This window comes from Erithacus rubecula (assembly GCF_903797595.1).
Source record: "Erithacus rubecula genome assembly, chromosome: 8".
Classification (NCBI taxonomy): domain Eukaryota; kingdom Metazoa; phylum Chordata; class Aves; order Passeriformes; family Muscicapidae; genus Erithacus; species Erithacus rubecula.
Window position 1 is genome coordinate 4,550,932 of NC_136659.1, and position 18,073 is coordinate 4,569,004.

General features: G+C 41.9%; 1 protein-coding gene across 1 annotated transcript in view; it reads right to left on the reverse strand.

The window, feature by feature from the left end:
• Nucleotides 1-9,316: 9,316 nt before the first annotated feature.
• CPS1 (carbamoyl-phosphate synthase 1) overlaps nt 9,317-18,073 on the reverse strand; it is a 76,022-nt gene continuing 67,265 nt past the window's right edge. Inside the window, exons 33-37 of the mRNA XM_079310611.1 lie at nt 17,088-17,186; nt 12,339-12,398; nt 11,673-11,785; nt 11,038-11,167; nt 9,317-9,792 (exon numbers count right to left, since the gene is read on the reverse strand). Of these exons, the coding sequence (XP_079166737.1) occupies nt 9,694-9,792; nt 11,038-11,167; nt 11,673-11,785; nt 12,339-12,398; nt 17,088-17,186 (501 nt within the window). The 3' untranslated portion in view covers nt 9,317-9,693. The remainder of the gene's footprint in view (nt 9,793-11,037; nt 11,168-11,672; nt 11,786-12,338; nt 12,399-17,087; nt 17,187-18,073) is intronic.

The following is an 18,073-nucleotide window of genomic DNA, read 5'->3' on the forward strand; positions in this document are numbered from 1 at the left end:
GACTTGGCCAGGCCAGCACTGTATCAGAGTACCTGCTGCCAAGCCAGCTTCTCACTGTCTGGCTATAAATCTGGGTCTGACATATGCACATGCCATGTTTTTCAGCTTTCTGGCTTTCTAGCCTTTATTTTTTAATTCCAGAATGATTACAGTTAAGGAATACAATCTCATCAAAATGCCTATCAGCACACAAGCTTGTAAACACTCATAATAAGAATGGCTAATAAAATACAGTTTATTAGCCAACCTTGTACAGTATTTTTACAGCCTTTTCCACTCATCATTGAGGAAAAATAAATCCTTTGCAGCTGTTCTGAAGCTGGCATTGCCACCAGCCTCCTTTGGTCTCACTTTTAACAAGCTGAGTAATTGGAGTCCTTAAAGGAGCACCAGGGTTTTTTATTGCCCACCACAATCCAGTCCTCTGCTCTCTGACTGACTCAGAGAGGAACAATTTCCAAAATAGATCAGCAACAAAACTTGCTTTCCTTGTGTTAAATGATGGAAAAATTCAGCTGCTCAGCTGCCTGAGAGTCCTTGTTTCCTGTGCTAGGATGCCAAGGAAAAATCCAGTGACCCCCTCAGAAGTGTGGTGGATCAAAATCCCTGGCCAGGATTGTGGAAGAGCTGCCCTTGAATCACTGGTGTTAAAATGGCAACAAGCAAATATTTGGAATTAAGTAGGGTAGGGGAAGCCTTCACTCCAGGAAGCCCTAAGGAATCAGTGGAGTGATGGTGGCTAAGTGGTTATTTGTTTAGGGTTTAAGCAAAGTATAAACATTTTGCTTTTATTTATGCCATGATCTTGCTTGTTCTCAGGCACCAAACTGGGCAAATGAGCCACTAGATAAAAAAAAATTGTAAAAAGCTTAAACCATTGATTCACAAGAGAATGTTTTCCTTAGTGGAAAACCATGCATAGGCTTCTCTAGAACAAGATATTTTTTTGTAGGCAACTCTGTTTTTTCCAAGGTACTTGGTGAAGTCAATTATCAAGATATATGGAGTTACTTTCCATGAGGTAAACATAAAACCAACTGCTTGGCCATGAACATAAACCTCCTAAGTTTTCCTCCTCCTTCTGTCCTTTTATCTCTTTTTATTGCTACATTCAGAAGCATAAATTGGTAATTTATTGAAAAATGAATGGTAACATTTACCAAAGTAGCACTATTTGCTACTGGTTTTTACTATGGTTTTAGCAGCTTTTTCCTTTATGTTTTTTAACACAAGCATAAACAAAAAATGATCCTGAAAAGATGACCAAAATTACTTTGTTTAAAAAAAGAAAGCAATAAAATCACAGAAAGGAATAAGGTTTCTTTGTGGAAATGCTTTTCCCTATCAAGCTCCCAGTGTGGCAATCCAGCACTGCAGCCTGGAGGAGGTACTACAGGTAAAGAGATGTACCCAGGGTACCTGGGAGCCAGCCAGCAAAAATCCTCAGTAGCTTCAGTCTGGGATCCTTATCTAGAGTAAGAAAAATCCTTTTGATTGCAGGTACTAATTTAGACCATTGCTTAAGGCAGCCAGATCATCCAAGGGATGCACCCAAGCCCAGGGCACACTCACCACAGGAAATGTGTGATTACAGCAAATCACTGCTTCAGACCCTGCCCAGGACAGGGTTTGCAGGGCACAATTTACATCCCTGAGCAAAAGAAATAATCTTTGCTCAGGGTATAAAGCAGCCTCTGTGCTTAGGGGCCATGTGAGAACAGTGCTGGGTTTTGGTTAGATGGCCAGGATGGTTGCCCAGCTTCCCCTGAGGGCTGCCCTGCAGAGAGGGTGACAAATCCTTGAGGAGGAGCTGCAGGAGGAGCTGGCATCCCCTCCAGCCCAGGTCACAGTGATACCTGGTGCTGCTTATACAGAATGCTGGAACTACCAATTCCAACAGAGTGAAGATTTCAAGATTCAGAGCAAACCTTTGGTCTTCCTGAAGCTTTTCCTTCCCCCAGCACCCATTACAGCCTGGCTGCTCAACTGAGAGCATTCCTCATGCTATCAGCACACTTTAATAAAACCCATTATATTAATAATTCCACATATGTGAAGTAAGTCAGCTGGACTGGAAATTGTCCACATAAGTCATCTGTGACTACACTCCTTACATTTTAATTCTTCCATTTCTTAAGGCAAATCTCTCCCACCTTCTGCTATGTCCTGGAACTGAATAGACAGTGATAACTTTCTGTGGGACAGATAATTCAATTAAATCCATTCAATCCCAGGAGTTATCACAATTCAGAAGGAGGAAGTCTTTGTCAGCTAAACTTTCACAGTGTATAACAAAGGGTCTAATACACTATATATAAAATTTATATAATGACAAGTGTATGAAAATTGTATAGGATTTTTTCTCTAAGAGCAGCATCCTGCATTGAGAGAAAACATCTCATTATAAATACAGCCTCTGAAGCACTCTAACAATCTAAAAATATGGCCTAAGAGTGAAGTCACACTGTATTTAGTAGTGTAGTTTTCTATTTTATGCAGTACTTATGAAACCCCATCCACCAGATGCTTTAGGCTGTGCCCTTGAAGGACTCAGGCATCCTCTGCCATCCTCTCACCAGTGGACAACCCCATAGGAGTGGAAATGCAGGCAGATTTGGATTAGGTTCTCTGCATAAGTGGATTTCATGCTGCTGCCCGTTGCTCTGGGTTAGTACCAGAGATGAAAAGCCAAACAGGGTGCACGGCATGGAAATGCAGAACAGATTTGGTTCAGAGAATGACCTACAAAAAGCCACGAGGCAATGAGCCCTGCTCTTCAGCTGAGCCCCAGGAGCACTGCTGCTCAGCCTGCAGCTCTTGGAAGGCTCAGAAAGGCCCTTGGAGAAAACAGTTGTTAAGGGGAGGTATGATACTGCTAGGGAATTATTATAATTTTGAAATTAAGGGGCTCTCAGGCAAAGATGTGAGGGTAGGGAATAACAATTCTTTACTAGTGTGTATAGCAAGGGAAACAAAACAACTCCCAAAAACCACAGGGGTTCCCCCTCCTCAGTGTCTCAAACACCCACCCATCAGTGCCTCTCAGCAGCTCAATGGGAAAAATATCCACAAATAATAAGGAAAAAAACCTCAATCCCCAACAGGTGGTCAAACCAAGCAAATGGGTGAGAAAAAGGTCTTCAGCCAGCATAACAGCAGCTAAAGACAACTACATTATTGACTGGGTAAATCTGTAATATCTCCTCCCCTCTACATAGGATGAGTTCTCAGACTAGCACCATTAAAAAAAAAAATCAGAAAACCATTAAAAAAATTATCTCCAGTACTGCCCATTAATACAGGGGTTTGAAAATCTGACCAGTGTGGAAGTGGCTTTCTCTAGCCTCACATTTCTGTTTCAACCCTGGGAGAAGCCTTTGTGTGGAGTTAATCCTGATCTGTTGAAGATGATGTATTAAATCAACACCTGCCAGTTTTCAGTAATTTCTCAAAGGGAACAGCCTTTGTGATGGATTTTCTCTGGCAAGGAATGTAACAGAAAGGAATTGTGGTAAACGAAGGAATTCTGCTGAAAAGCCACTCCCAATTTAAAGAAGATAATGAGCACTAGAGCTATTGTGAAAGCAATTAATTCTAATCACTCACCAGACAATAAAATTTAATTATGGGTTCTTTGAAAACGAAAAACCCAACAATTATTCTTAATAGGCTTTTCTTGATGGCAGATAGGGAGCAGAATTTGTTGAGGCTGGTTTTCCTGCAGTTAATTTTTCAAAAAATCATCTTTCAGTTAAGGATACCTAAGCTTACATTAATATATAAACCAGATCTATTGTGCTAAGCTGAGATCCCACAGGACAGAACAACAATCTGCAAGGAACTCCTCAATATGCTTTTATATAATTGGCATTCTCCCCTCTGACATCTCAGATTTTATTATCTATTCAGGGGTGCTTTCAGCTCAGAACAGCTGGATGTCTCCAGCTTCAATTCAGGTACATTCCTGGTAGTAAGAGCAGAAATTACAAGTGTTTGTTTTGCCATGTAGGTGCTGTTTGTGAGCTCAGGTGAGGAGTGCCAGTGGTGTAGCCCAGACCCCAGCACAAGCAGGTGACTCCTGCTCTGTGTCAATGTGGCTGTGGCCAACATCCACCTTCTTCCTGCACCAGGGGCTGCTGCAATTTCACACAGAAAATTATCTACTCTCCTGCAGTCTAGCAGCCTGTCTCACCCAGCCTGAAATACATGAGGACAGCATGAAGGTGGAATTTCTCATTTTGATGTCCTGCTCATCTGTTTCTCTCCCAACCAGCTACAGAGCACAACTGCTTTTGCACCTGAAACAGCTTCCAACCCCTTAAAAAACTAACAAGATGTGAGGCAATCCTGTCTACAAGGAGTTGCTGAAAAGCCTTTACTTGCAATTAAAAAATTTAGAATTTCCCTAATGACTTTAGTGTCAACCAATCTTCCCCTGTTCACTTTGGGGCTCGTGCCTGTGAGAAACAATGCTCACTTTTTAAATTTTCAAAGGTTTATTAAACCTTAACAAAATACAACACAAGGCTGAATAAGGGAGAATTACAGTGCTGGAAATGTTTGTGACCAGCAGCCACGTGCTCATTTACAAAATGCTGCTCTGCCTTTTATTCACACTTCTGTGACACCAACAACACAGGGTGGGGGGAAAGGGGGCTATGGGGAGAACAGAGGACATCTAAATAACAAACCACAATAATATAGCTATACATCAATAAAACTTAATAAAAATTACAAGAGCCAATGATCATATTGCCTACCATGCCCTAGTGCCCTCAGGGTGTGTGTTTTCTCTGGTTTGCCCAGTTTTCAGATGGTGAATGGCAATACTCTCCTGTGTGTCACTGAAGTCTAGGATGACACAGGCACACACCTCCTCCTCAGCACCATCTTTCTTCTTCTTGCTTTACCCATGCTGAGCTCACAGCCATGGTTTGTTACTTGTGTGAAAACTGCAGTGGGGCACTCCATATGTGGTACTGCTCCTGAGGTGCTTGGGGATCCAAATGGGATAGAAATGACACAGCACTACTGACATCTTCATTCAGGAGCAGCAGCTCAGGCTAAGCTGCAAATACCAGATATTTATATATAACATATATATAAAGATACCAAATACTGGTGTCTTTATAGCTCTAGGAAGAGCACTAAAAAAAATCTCAATGCCTGTTTCAGGCTATACTAAGAAATCAGCCCTGCTGGCAGTACAAACACACTATTCATGTCCTTTCAGCTGGCCACATCAATGAATTCAAAATTTGACTAAAGGCTCAGGTTTGATCCTCAGCAAAGGGTCCACTTCACCATTTTGTCTCCCATGAATCCTGACAGGCAGCAAACTCTTCAACCCACAGCCTGTGCTGCTTAGTCAGAGCATAACCCACTTTTCTAAGAGTTGTTCCCAGTGCTTCTGTCAGAAGCAGATGGATTGTAATGCCTCTCAAAGACATTGAATAGCAGAGGGACACTTTTAGCTAGAATGAGGTCTCATTAGCAGAAGAGATCTTGAAGGAGAAGAGCTTGGCAGCATTTAGCAATGCTCAGGAAATCAGAAAAAAAGAACAAGATTATCTAGAGCTGGAAGAGCAAATATTTTTTCCTGAAAAGGCACCTGATTCTCAGTATGAATATCTTGGGTGGTCATTCACCCCAGAGGCTAAAAGTGAAGTAAAATCAGCACAGCAACATTATGCTGGCTTTGCTCTAGTGCAAGCAACTCCACAGAGATCACCACAATCCCATATCCATAAGAAACTTCATGGTATATGAGTAAAAACACTGGCCTTTAATAACAGGAAACTTTCCCTGGGAGGATGAATTCTGACTGAAACACAAACCCTTGGCACTCCTTGCAAAACAGCTGCACTTGCCACCCTTGGATATTGTTTTAGACAATCCAAGATTACAGTAATCCCAAAGCACTAGGACTACTTCCTAGAAATTATTCATTGTTTCCCAAAAGTTCCTTATTATAAAGCTTGAACACGATTTGCAACAAATGCTTTTGTCTTTCAGTTTCATCATTACAAACTTCCTTAAATTAAAAGGGTTTATCTCAAGTGGTATTATCAGCCTGCAGAACTCAGTATGTTTCAATTATGAGGATGAGTGAGAATTTAGCCTACCTAGATAATGATGAAATGTTCTCCATTTAATTAGGCCTCTGTGCAAGCACAGAGAAATAAAGCACAAATGAACCTTGAGAGTGCAAAATACCCATGGTATGTGGGGGAAAGAAAAGAAGATGCCTTCAAGGCTGGTGGCAGTCCAGGAGATCCAGCAACCTGCAGGTCAAGCAAGACTCATTTCTCTGCTCATTGCCAAGAGCTCCTTCAGATCATTGAGTCATTTCTACTTCCTAGGGCTGTCACAAACCTTTGACTGTTTTAAATGGCCTCAGAGCAAGGAGGTTTCCTAAAGTTTTTCACATTTTAAAAAAATTTATTTATATAAAGAATACACTTTTATCTTGCTGTGTTTTAAGAGCTCTATCAGGAAAGCGGGAAGTGGTGGCACTAAGTTATCCAATCTCTTACATTATTTTCTTTTTGCTTTCATCAAGCTTTGCTCCTAACCTGTGAAATGTTGCCTGAGCAATCCCTAAGTGATTTAAAGGGTACTAAGCTCAGAAGAATAAATCCAGGAAGGTGATCAACTGGAGGAAGACCCTGACTTCAATATTCAACAATGTCTCCTGGAAAACCAAGCCTCCAGAACTTCCCATCATTCAGCACACTTGGAGAACTATCCTCCAAAGTGTGCTCAGCAGACTGACTACTGAGAAAAAAAACCAAAAATTAGTTCCCTTTATATTTCATCGCGGCTCTTGTCACAATTTCTTGTGCTTATCTCAGAAGTTGTGCTTTGTACTGTCTCTTGTACCTTCATGAATCTCTTTTATCAGCTCTCTTTTAAAAGAGTAAAAAAGAGTAAAATTATTTGAGTGCTCGTAGATGAGGATATTTCTTAACTCTGAACAGCCTCCTCTTTCATCTGTCATTGTCAACTTCCCCAAGATTAATAAGAAAAGGAAATTTGTAAGAGAGAATCTGTTGAGAGCAGAGATGAGCTTGGTACAAAGGATACTAATTGTAACTTTTTTTTTAGCTCTGCATTGATCCCAACAGCTGTAGATACTTAAAAATCTTTTCCTATCGTGTCCACACAAAAAAAAGAAAGGCATATAAAGAAAAAAACCAGCCAAGCATCACTGTCAGCCTGAAGTAAGCTAGAGGACGATTTCTTGACTCCTTCTGACCGTGACAGAAGTTGGATTTCATCTTGCATCAGTCAGAGCAATGGAGAGGGAGGGGAAGGCACCAAAACAAGATGAAACAAAGGCAGGGGATGGTGTATGAATAGATGGGTCTGAGTGGGAAAAGACATTCCTGTCACTTGCTTCACAGTGGGGGAAAGGACCCAAGGTTTAGCAGCAAAACATTAACATTACTGCAATAATGACAGAGTACTCAGTGTGTGTTCAGCCCCGTTGTGTTTTTCTACAGGATTCCACTCCAACTGCATGAGAGCCTGAGGACACCAAAGAAGCTGTGCACTGAGTTACCTGCAGCAACAGCTGTGTATATAGACATGTACACATAGAAATGATGCCTTGGGTTTCAGATTTTATATTTGTCAGAATCTCTGCTGCTTAGTGTGTAACACTGAAACTTCAGATTAGGAGTTAGGAAGGTCTGTTCACAGGGGAGTTGGACAAAGTAATTCCTTTCTAGCTAGAGAATCAAGGATAACTGGTACCCAAAAAGCAGAAACAACAGAGAGGGAAAGGGGGCAAGGCAGGAGGCTGAGACTCCATAGCCTGGGGCTGTGGTTGGATAATTGACTCCAATATGTAGATGAAACAAAACTTATTAAAATGTAAAACTCATGACCAGAATCCATCTTGAATTTGATTTGGCTCTTGCACTGCCTAAAGTGAATCCTTTCAATAAATACCTATTTTATTCATTTTGCTCTGTCTAGTCTCTGTTCCAGGTCAGCCTTTCCAGGCAATAGTTACACAAATGTCAGCTAACTATCACACTGACTAACAAAGGTGAATTAACAGCAAAGTTCTCATTTTTCCAGAACTGGCAGCCCCTTTACAAAAGTTCCCATCTCTCCAATATCTGCTAGCCCACTGCTCTATCTTCTATCTCTTCATTTGTATTTCACATTTCCATCTCAGGGGATCAGGGCTTCTCCCTTCTCTTGAATGCACACAGCTGAAGGTGTCCTACTGCTCTTTTCCCAGCACCTCCTCACCTCTGGGGCATTTCAGCAGCTCTGCACTAAATGATGTGGTCACTGTCACATATAAGAATGATGGTTTCCTGGCAGATCACTGTTCAGTGCTTTAAAAGGAAGACTTTAAAAAAAGGACAGAATGCAGGCCATGCAGAATTTAAGAATGAGTAGCTGTCACACTCTGGGCATTTATTTCATTTTCAACATAAGATGAGTGACAAAATAAAAGAAGAACATTGCTTTTTTCTCTACTAGAGGTGAAAGCAGGAGAGGTGGATGTGAGATGACACCAGCTGTTAATGGGATTTTTGCCACTGAAAAAATATGTGCAGGTTGCCTTTGGAGTGCTGCTTCATTAACCACCATTAGTCACCCATTTCACAACTGAATGGGTGAACAATTGATGCCTTTGGGCTCTTCTGGAGTTTTGGTTGGTTTGGGGGCTTTTGTTGTTGTGAGTTTTTAAAATAACATCTCTAAAAGTGCAAAGCTCTCCCTGTGCACAGCAGGCAGGGCTGTGGTCATCACAAAAGATAGTACTGAAGAAATACCAAGAGCACTTGGGATGGCAACCAGAAATAAAGCCTGGCTCAAAATTTGGTTTTGGCAAAACCAAATGGTTCAGAGAGTCCTTGGTAACTAAAGGCATCACAGACTCTACACACACCTTTGTGCATATCAGTAACAGCTGTCATCAGATTTTATATCCTGATATGTTTCAGCATTAATTAAAAATAAAAAGAAAACAAACAAAAACAACAGAAAACCTCTTCACCCTGATTCTCTCTCCCTATTCAAAGCTTGTTGGGACTCAAGGGAACTTGGGAGCACACACAAGAAGCAGCCCAGGTTTTGGTCATCTCATCCACACCACCTGAAGTGCATTATTTGCAGTGCTGATGTTCATATAAGGATAACACACCCCACATGCTACAGCAGGGATCTGCCTCACAGACAGCGGCTGAAGGTGCTGCCAGAGCTGAAAAAGCAGCAGAGAAGGTGGGAATGAAAATGAAAGTGTCATTTAACTGGAAGGGGGTAAAGCAGTGCAACACTTTCACTTCATTTTCAAAGGATTTTATTTTAATGCCCACACTCGCGGCACAAAATGTGGGACAGCAACATGTGGAAGTCCTTGGGGAGTTCTCCCTTTCTGAAGCCAGAAACAAAGCTGAGAAAGAGATTTTATGATACAGGGAGAGGCACCTGAATTCACAACATTTAACAAAAATGTAAAAAATAGTCACGACAATAGACTGAAGGACTGAGCAGAACTTGGAAGAAGTTATAGGACACACACATATACAGCCTTCTTCTCCCATCAAATCTGCAGGCTGGAAAAGACCAAACAAAAGCAAAATATATAGAAAGATGGTTAGGTGGATGATGTGAAATCCACTCTTTTTCAGGCACCAGGAGCAGTGAGATTGCAGGCTGGAGAGAGTTCTATGCAGAGTTTCCACTCTCAGTCTGTCTGTAGTGGAAGAGACTCCTGGAGTCCCATTTTCCAGAGTATTTGAGAGCTTCAGCAAAAAGCTTTGTCACCTGTCAACACAGAGCAGAGGAGGAGTGAGCATGGCAAAGGCTGCATGACAGAGCAGGCTCCACACTTCTGCTCTGGCACCTTGAAACCTCCTGGAGCAGGTCCAGTCCTTGAGTTCATCCAAACCAATACCAATCTCAATCTCAAGGTGTATGTGCACAGGAGCTACTCCAGCCCTCTGGAGCCTCTGTGTCCAGCTGGAGAGATGCAGATGTGCCCAGGCTTCCTTGCAAGACATCTCAGTCCCATGAGAGCTGTTTTTCCACCACAGCCCAAATGTAAAGAGAACCAGGGTTACTTTTCCTCAAACTCAGAGATTAAAACTCTACAATCCAAACAATTCAGTGAAAGGCATCAAGCAGGTGTGGTAATAAATTTTGGATGGGTGCCCTTGTGGTTGTCAGAATGTTTTGCTAGTAGGCAAAGGATGCTTCTTCAATTCCCCATTCCTGCTAATCATGTCTGGCCATTATCCCATGGACCTTCAGCTTGTTCCCCCTGCTCTCCACTCACTCCAATCACAGCAGAAGATTTTGAACAGCTGGACACCAGTTCAAGTCACTGGGTTCCATGTCAGTGCCCACCAAAATCAGTGGGAGTTTGGCTGCTGTGCTTAATGAGAACCAGATGTGAGTCTTTTGTGACAGCCAAAGCCACTTGCAAAGGTACTGCTGGCAGCAGGAGTTCCACTTTGCATGGCCTAATATCTGTTCCCCATGTGAAATATCTTTCCCCAGTGTGAAAGGGGTTTGTCAGGAGCTACAAACCCATAATAGCTGGCAACTGGGACTACAATGGATGGCTCTTCTGAACTGGACTGCCCCAAGGATCATTCAAGAAAGCACATCTACATCCTGCTATAAGGTTTAAGGACCATGCCAGGATAATACTCCACTAAAAACTGCTTCCCATGCCTAATTTAAGGAAGTTACGTGCAACCCTGTGTGAGATGTTTGCTCTGAAGTGAAAATGATGCAGCAACAATTTCAGCTGCACAGCACAGGACTCAGGACTTCAGAATTTATATTATTTTGTTTGGTTTGATTTGGTTTGGTTTTGTTTAACTCAGAGCAATGTCATTTTGTACACTAGCAAAAAGAAGATGTATTTAAACCACTGTGTGGTCATGATTTTCAGATACATTATTTGTCAGAGATAATGAGGGTCCAAACAGACTGGAGTCACAGGGGCTTGGAAGCTCTGAAGGCTCTTATGTCCATGAGGAGAAATAACAATATGGGAAGTACCTTGAAGTCAGTGAGCAGAGCAATCCCACTGTCAACAGCCATCCTCCGGATCACATAATTGTCATGGACAAACCTGGTGTTGCTGTTGGGCAGGTTAATCACCAGATCTATTTTGCCATCCATCACCAGCCTGAAGAGACAATGCACAACACAGTATGACAGTGTGTCCTTCCTAATAAAAGCCTCTGATGAATAGAACAGGCAAGCAGCTAAACAATGCTGGAAAATGTCATTTGAGATTGGTCTTTGCTCAAGAAAAAAAAGTTGAGGAGTTTAGGCACTAAGCTCTATTCAGGATTTTGGACTTATTTCAGTTCCAGTCAGCAATGCAAAGCAATATTCAGCCTTGATACAGCTCAGCACAACACTGTTAAAGGCATGACTGACTGTCATTAACAGGCTAAATATTCAGATTTCATGTGTCCTTGTATGAAAATACAGCATGGAGCAATACATCTAAGCCATACTAAGCTGAAACCTCCCTACTGTGGCAATTCCAGACAGAATCAGAAAAACAAAAAGTTTTTAATTTAATGCAAAGTCCTATTAAATCCCTACCATTGATGTCAACAGGGCCAGCAATTTGCTGTCCTGGATTGCAAACACAAATTTGACAAGAGCAGTGGTTCTCTTACCTCCTGACTGAAGGGAGGCTTGGGCTCTGGCTCTCCTGTGATGGCCATGCCACAGGATTTGCTGGGATGCTGTTAGCATTGAGCCAGGCTGAGGTTGCTTCTGTGGCATAAAGCTGTCCCAGGAAAGAAAGGGTTATTTACTATGGACTTCACAATACAAAGCTTTTCACTGAAATCATGTGGGCCTGACCCAACACACAGCCTTGTTGTCAGAGCTGATCTTGGAGGGCATTGTTCATAAAAATGGTGTCTCTCCATATAGAGAGACATACAGAAAACAAACAGAAAATTACTTTCCCAGCTTTCTGTTATCTGTGATTTCCTGATGGATGATAGTCAATGAATGGTAGCACTTCCAGAAGCAGTGAAGTGGCTTAGGAAAACCTAAATCCCTGTGACTTTCAATAGGAATGAAGTTCAATCACCTGTAGTTTTTTTTGCCATGTTTATTTTCTTTTTAATGTTTAGCTTTAAGTTTTGAAAACTAGAACTCTCACCAGTGGCTGTGCTGCTTTTCCATAAGATATGGATGCAAAATAATGCAGAGGAGTTACAAGAGTGATGTAAACACCATAAACACCAAAGAAACTCCAACATTCCTGTAGCAGGTTGAGGACATTTGAGATTTTGAAAGCTCTCTTGCTTTAACTAAGTGGAACCACCTACCTTGAAGCCTTGCTCATGCAGTAGTTCTGCCACACTGAGGAATCTGGGGCGGAAGGACTCCTGAAAAAAGGAAAATTTTTACATATAGCACCAAAAGTAGGACTTGGAACAGAACATTTTTGGGCAACATGAAGCTCCTCCACAAAGCCAAATACACCTTTCTGTGCTGAGTGTGTGCATGGACAGAAATGCCTGCATGTGCATGGACAGTACCATTCCCAAGACAGTTGTCTGGATCCTGAAGCCCAAGTCACTCTGAGCTAAGACATATTTTATTACACCAGAGTAAGTGTTCCCATACTAATTCAGAATGCAACCACTAAAGGTTTACTACTGTATATTAAATATCTGGGCAATTGCCTTCTCAAATATGGCAACTAGAGTCTCCTCAGTTCCTAATTCAATATATTTTCAATCATTGCTCAAACATTTGCTTTCTCTTCTGGCAGATAACATATATGGCTGGGCTTTGGGCCCTTTTAGAGTAACAGGTGAGCAGAAGTATCAGCCTAAGTATCTTTGGGATGTTGAAGGTCCAGCAATGCAAATATCAGATGCAACACATGCCCTTCTCACTGCCAAGGCAAGCCAAACCCTCCTTTTAGCTTTAACCTGGTCTGGTCTAATGCACATTTGCAAGTAAGATTATTACAAGCTCATTTGTTCCTGCTGGAGCTACTGATGACCTAACTTCTATGGGTGAGAGACCAATATCCTGAAGGGTCAACAATTTCCTAAGAAGAAAAGGACTAAACAGGTTGGTTTGTTGTGTTGTTTTTTTGGTTTTTTGGGGTTTTTTTTCTGAGCACTCATTCTGAAAGCCATCTCATTCTGTACATTAGCTGGAAAATATAAATACACAATGTGACAGGGTTGGCAGCTTCCCAATCAGAGAGAATGGGTCTGCCTTGTGGTCAGGGGTGTTGGCTTTCACAACAGCATTATAAACTTCTATCAAACATGTACTGAACACTTGTGACACATAAAGCAGCCTCTCTATGAAAAGAAATTACAGCTGTCAGCTTGCATTGGAGCAGCCTCAGATTTACAAGCTGGCTGAAATAACCTGTGTAAGAAACCATTAGTTACTAAAGGTGAAAAGTACAAGCAGATTTACTTAGTGGAAGGTATTTATTATAGGAGAATTGCTTTTTTTTTTTTCCTTTATCTGAAAAGTTACATTTCTTATAACCCCTCATGTTTTCCAGCAAGCCTTCCTATTTATAAAGGGCTACATCCTTAGTTCATTCAATACAGCTACAGCAGTTCTCACTGAGATCCAGCTCTAAAGGAAGCCAAACCATCCCCTGTGATAATCTTGAATTTTGTATCCAAATCCACTGTGGAATATGCAAAAATCATGGTATATAAGGAACCAAGGCAGAAGGTTATCTTGAAACAACAGACTTGGAGTGCAAGGATTTAAAAATAAAATACTCTATCAATGCTTTCTGCATCTGGTGGTCACCAGCATAAATGGAAGACAGATGGACTCCATCCCAGAGACATCATTGAATAGCCCAATCAGGAAAGAAAAAAACAAAGCTTTTCAACTCCTTTTGCATAAAATAGAAATTATTTAATGGTCAGATCAGGGTTTCAGCATCTCAGATTTCTGCAGATTGTGGGGAGATGTAGGAGATCAGCTCACATAGACTGCCAGAGATCCATTTGTCTAGCATGGAAGTTGTACTCCATGTACCCTGGGACAGCATCAGGCCTCTCAGGTCCTGGGGATCCCTGACCTGTGCAGGGGACTGAGTGCTCACAGCTGAAGCTGTGAACTGCTCACAGTCCCCACCAGCTGCCCAACCTGCCTTCTGCTGTCCCTGGATGCCAAGGAGCACTCACCTGCCTGACCCTGGGGGTGATAATTTGGTTATCCACAGCTCAGCCTGGCACCAGGAGGATTAGCACTGGAACTGCACTGGAACTGGAAGCTCCCCAGCAGGGTGGGTTCACTGCTGGGCATACTGGGCTCAGCAGCACAGTTTGACTCTGGATTTGCAAAGCACCCCAGAAACATTTGCAAGGAAAGCAAGATCTCCCTCTCTGCTCCTGTTAACTACATCTATTTGACTTTTACCTTCAAAAAGGCAGTGTCCTCTAACCTCAACATGATTAATAGCACAGGTGTAAATGTGCAGCATACCAAATCACTGAAATATGAGCCTAGCTACTTTGGGGAGAAGCAGAATTCAGGAACATTTTGCTTCTTATTTCTCTCTCTGCAATAGATAAAAATCCACTCTAAAAATCAGAGCAAGGTGCCAGTCATGAAGCAATGAAGCCTTCAAAACTGGGATGTGCTTTGAGTTCACCATCTACTGCAGGCTTTGTGCTTTCTGTCTTGTGCCTCTTGTTTCTGCAGTGAGGGGCTCCCCTCCCTTTTTTCCAGCCAATATTCAGAGCACTTATAGTCCACATGTCAGGTGAAGGTCAACATTTCAACCTTCCCTTCTCACAGGGCTTTATTTCCCTTCTGTTTCAAAGGAGACCATTGAAAAGTGTGCAGGTGACAATCTCCAGACTGGAGAGGGGGCAATACCTCAGAATCAACTTTGTGTCTCTTGATCTGGAGTTTAATTATAGGAGAAATATGCTGAGATGCAAGAGATCTTTAAGCGATTGATCTGATGTTTTTAAGTTTCTTTTGCAAGAAAATGAACTGTAAACCACTCATTAAAAAGACAGAATCCTACTACTTTTAAAAGGTTTGTGGAGTTAAACTTTTGGCTTTGTTTTCTTTTCCCTTTTTTTTTTCTTAGCACCTTTGTACAAAGAACATTTCACTCAGTTTAACAGCTACTGACACAGAACTTACATAAATGCTTTCTATAGCTAAAATTACTTTTTCTCTGCCCACTCCCCTTTAGCTGCTATTCAGAAAACACACTTAAATTTTCAACACTGGTCTTTTCTTTTTCTCCTCCTGGCTTTGCTTTTCTCCTTTTAAAAATGCTGTCTTAAAATATGCAGTACATACAGTAGACATACAGTACCTGTATGAACTGCCCAGAGTTTTATACTGAACTTTTAAACTTCATCTAGGTAGCAAGAATTTTTCTGCTAATTAGAGGTAACTTAGAGCAACTGCTTCCATGTCCAGATGTGTGTATATATGTTGACATTTAAGGACTCAGCAGTAATCCTTGTTAGCAGAAGTCATGTTCCTTTCTGGATGCTTTCCATACACTTCCTTCATATCCTCTGCTGGCACAAACAGCCAAAGACATTTTTCACACCCCAGTTGTCTCACAGGCAAATTCATCCATTCTGTGGTTTTGTTTTATCAGCTTCATGCAACCATGTAGAGGATGAGCTTAGTGCAAGCACAATGTGAAAATGGCAGGAAGCAATCAGATGGTTCTATGGGGCCCAAGAATGTTCTAGATGTATTGGAAGTCAATGAATTTTTGAGGAACATACATGCATCCTAAAGTTTACAAGTGTCTCTGATTTCAGCACCTTATGCAGTCAGTAACTATTCCTTGATAAAGAACCAAGACTTTTTTCTTTTCCTGAAACTACAGCCTCCTTGCTGATCCAGGCCTGGGAAAGGGGCAGGGCTACTCCTAAGGCAAACTCATCAGCAACTTCCTCACTTAAAGGCTTTTTGCAGAACCCATAGCACTGGAGAGCATTCCCATAATGACATCATTTAAACTTTCTGTTACACAGAGTAATTTTCAGTGATGACAACAAGAGATGAAGCCCTAAAGCCCACGCTTTAGGAGGTAGGGAATTGGGGTTTTAGGGAATTCAAGGAGGTAAGGAATTGGGGTTTCTCTTCAAAAGATTGTTCACCAGGGGTTTGAGTTTCACTGTGTGAGATCTGATGGGCTTCAATCAACAAAGAGAAGATTCCTAGGTTCTGAGAATTAAACACCTACAGAAGATACAGAGGAGGTAAATGGACATTAACAGACATGACCCCTTGGTGTGGTTGGAGACACCTGGTCTGGGAAAAGATTGAATAAAGTACAGCCTGATTCTCTAACACTTACAAGATGCTGCTGGAGAATTTCTTCTATTGCCACAGTTTTGGTGACAGACTGATGTCCTTTAACCCCACTGCACTCAAGTACATTCCCATTGTGATTCCAGTGAGGAGAGGAATGAGACAGTGCCATAGCTGAGGATGCCTCACAGCCCACCAGCATTACACCAACAACCAGTCCACAACACCCCCACAACATCAGCTTTTCTGCACTGTCAATGATGCTGCAGCTCTGCTGGAAGGAAATGTGCCTTCCTGGGGAAAGCTTAGCAGCATGGAACTGCCTCCCTGTTTGGGAGGTGTGGAGGAGAATGGGTTTGAAAAGGGCAAGAGGCAATGCAGAGATGAAGGGAGCTCATATGATGGGAATGTAACATGGAGGGAGCACAGAGGGAGCTCTGGGTTCTGGCTGGGATGTTTCTCTGAGCTGACCATCTACAGCCTTTGCTGACCCAGAAATGTCTCTCAGAGCATTTTGATCCAAGTCTCTGCTTGCAGCTATCCACGAGGGTTCCCCCAGCAAGCTTCTGTAGCTGCCAGTAGAAACTGTCAGGAGACAGAGGGGAACCCACAAGAGCAGCTTTACTGAACCCAGTGAAGATCTCTCCATGCTGTTTGCTCCTCACTGTCTTCAGGATGAAATGCAGAGCACACATTTAAGCCATAAAGCCACACGAATGAAAACAAGGCAAAAACTACTGAGTTCCTCTCTGTTGTTCCTTTCTCAGCTTTGATTTTTTAGGACTCACCTGGATTCCAATCAAAATTCCTTCCTTAGGAAATTTAAACCCTGTGGCAAGCAGAGCCTTCTGGAAAGCAGAGTACACATCGTCCCCAAAGCATGCAACCTGCAGAAAGTCACAAAGAATGCATGAGGGGAGAACCAAAACCAACCCAAAAACGCTGCTTTAAAAAGAAACAGGAATGGCACTTTCAAACAGGATCCTTTATTTCTGTGTGAAGAAGTCAGACTGCTCTGCATGGAGCCTGCAGGCATGTGGATGGGAATAAATCATAAAATCATCACAGACAAATCTCATCATTTTAATGAGGAAATAATGGAGGAATAAGCAGTGGTTTAGTTTCAAACAGCACACAGAGGAATAACAATTGATTCTAAGTTATTGGGATGCTGTATGCAGCCTCTGCTCCAGTGTTTGGGATTGCACTGGAAATTATTTAACATTATAGAAGCTTAGACACCAGTGAGAATTGTGCACACAGGCTTATTCCTCTGTGTGCCTGCAAATAAACTGTAATTTTAAAGAAACATTTGAGGAAGAAACCAGTAAGAATCATTTAGCAGCTTTCCAGCATTCAGAACAGGATGTGGAGCTTGGTTGCTCACAGACTATCACATGATAACAATCTTCTGAAAGGGCTGAGCTGCATTCCTAACCAAAATTTGGAATTCTGGTGACAAAAAGAGGAATGGATGAGCTTTTGTGAAAGTTTAAAAAGAAAAAAACCAACCAACCAACCAACCAACCTTCACTTTTTCTGGTCAATTCCACTTGTTGGAAAACAACCAGCAGCAGAAACTGTCACTGATTTTTCTCTTTGAAATAACAAATCTACCAAAAATACACAGATGGGATAAAGGAGCTGATTGAGAACTGCTCTCTCATTTTCCTCCTATGGTTCTTCCCATCCCAGGGTGAGCCCTCAAATTCATGGTCTCACCATGGTGAGCAGAAACCAGTATTTAATGAAAATAAATTATGATTTGCCAGGT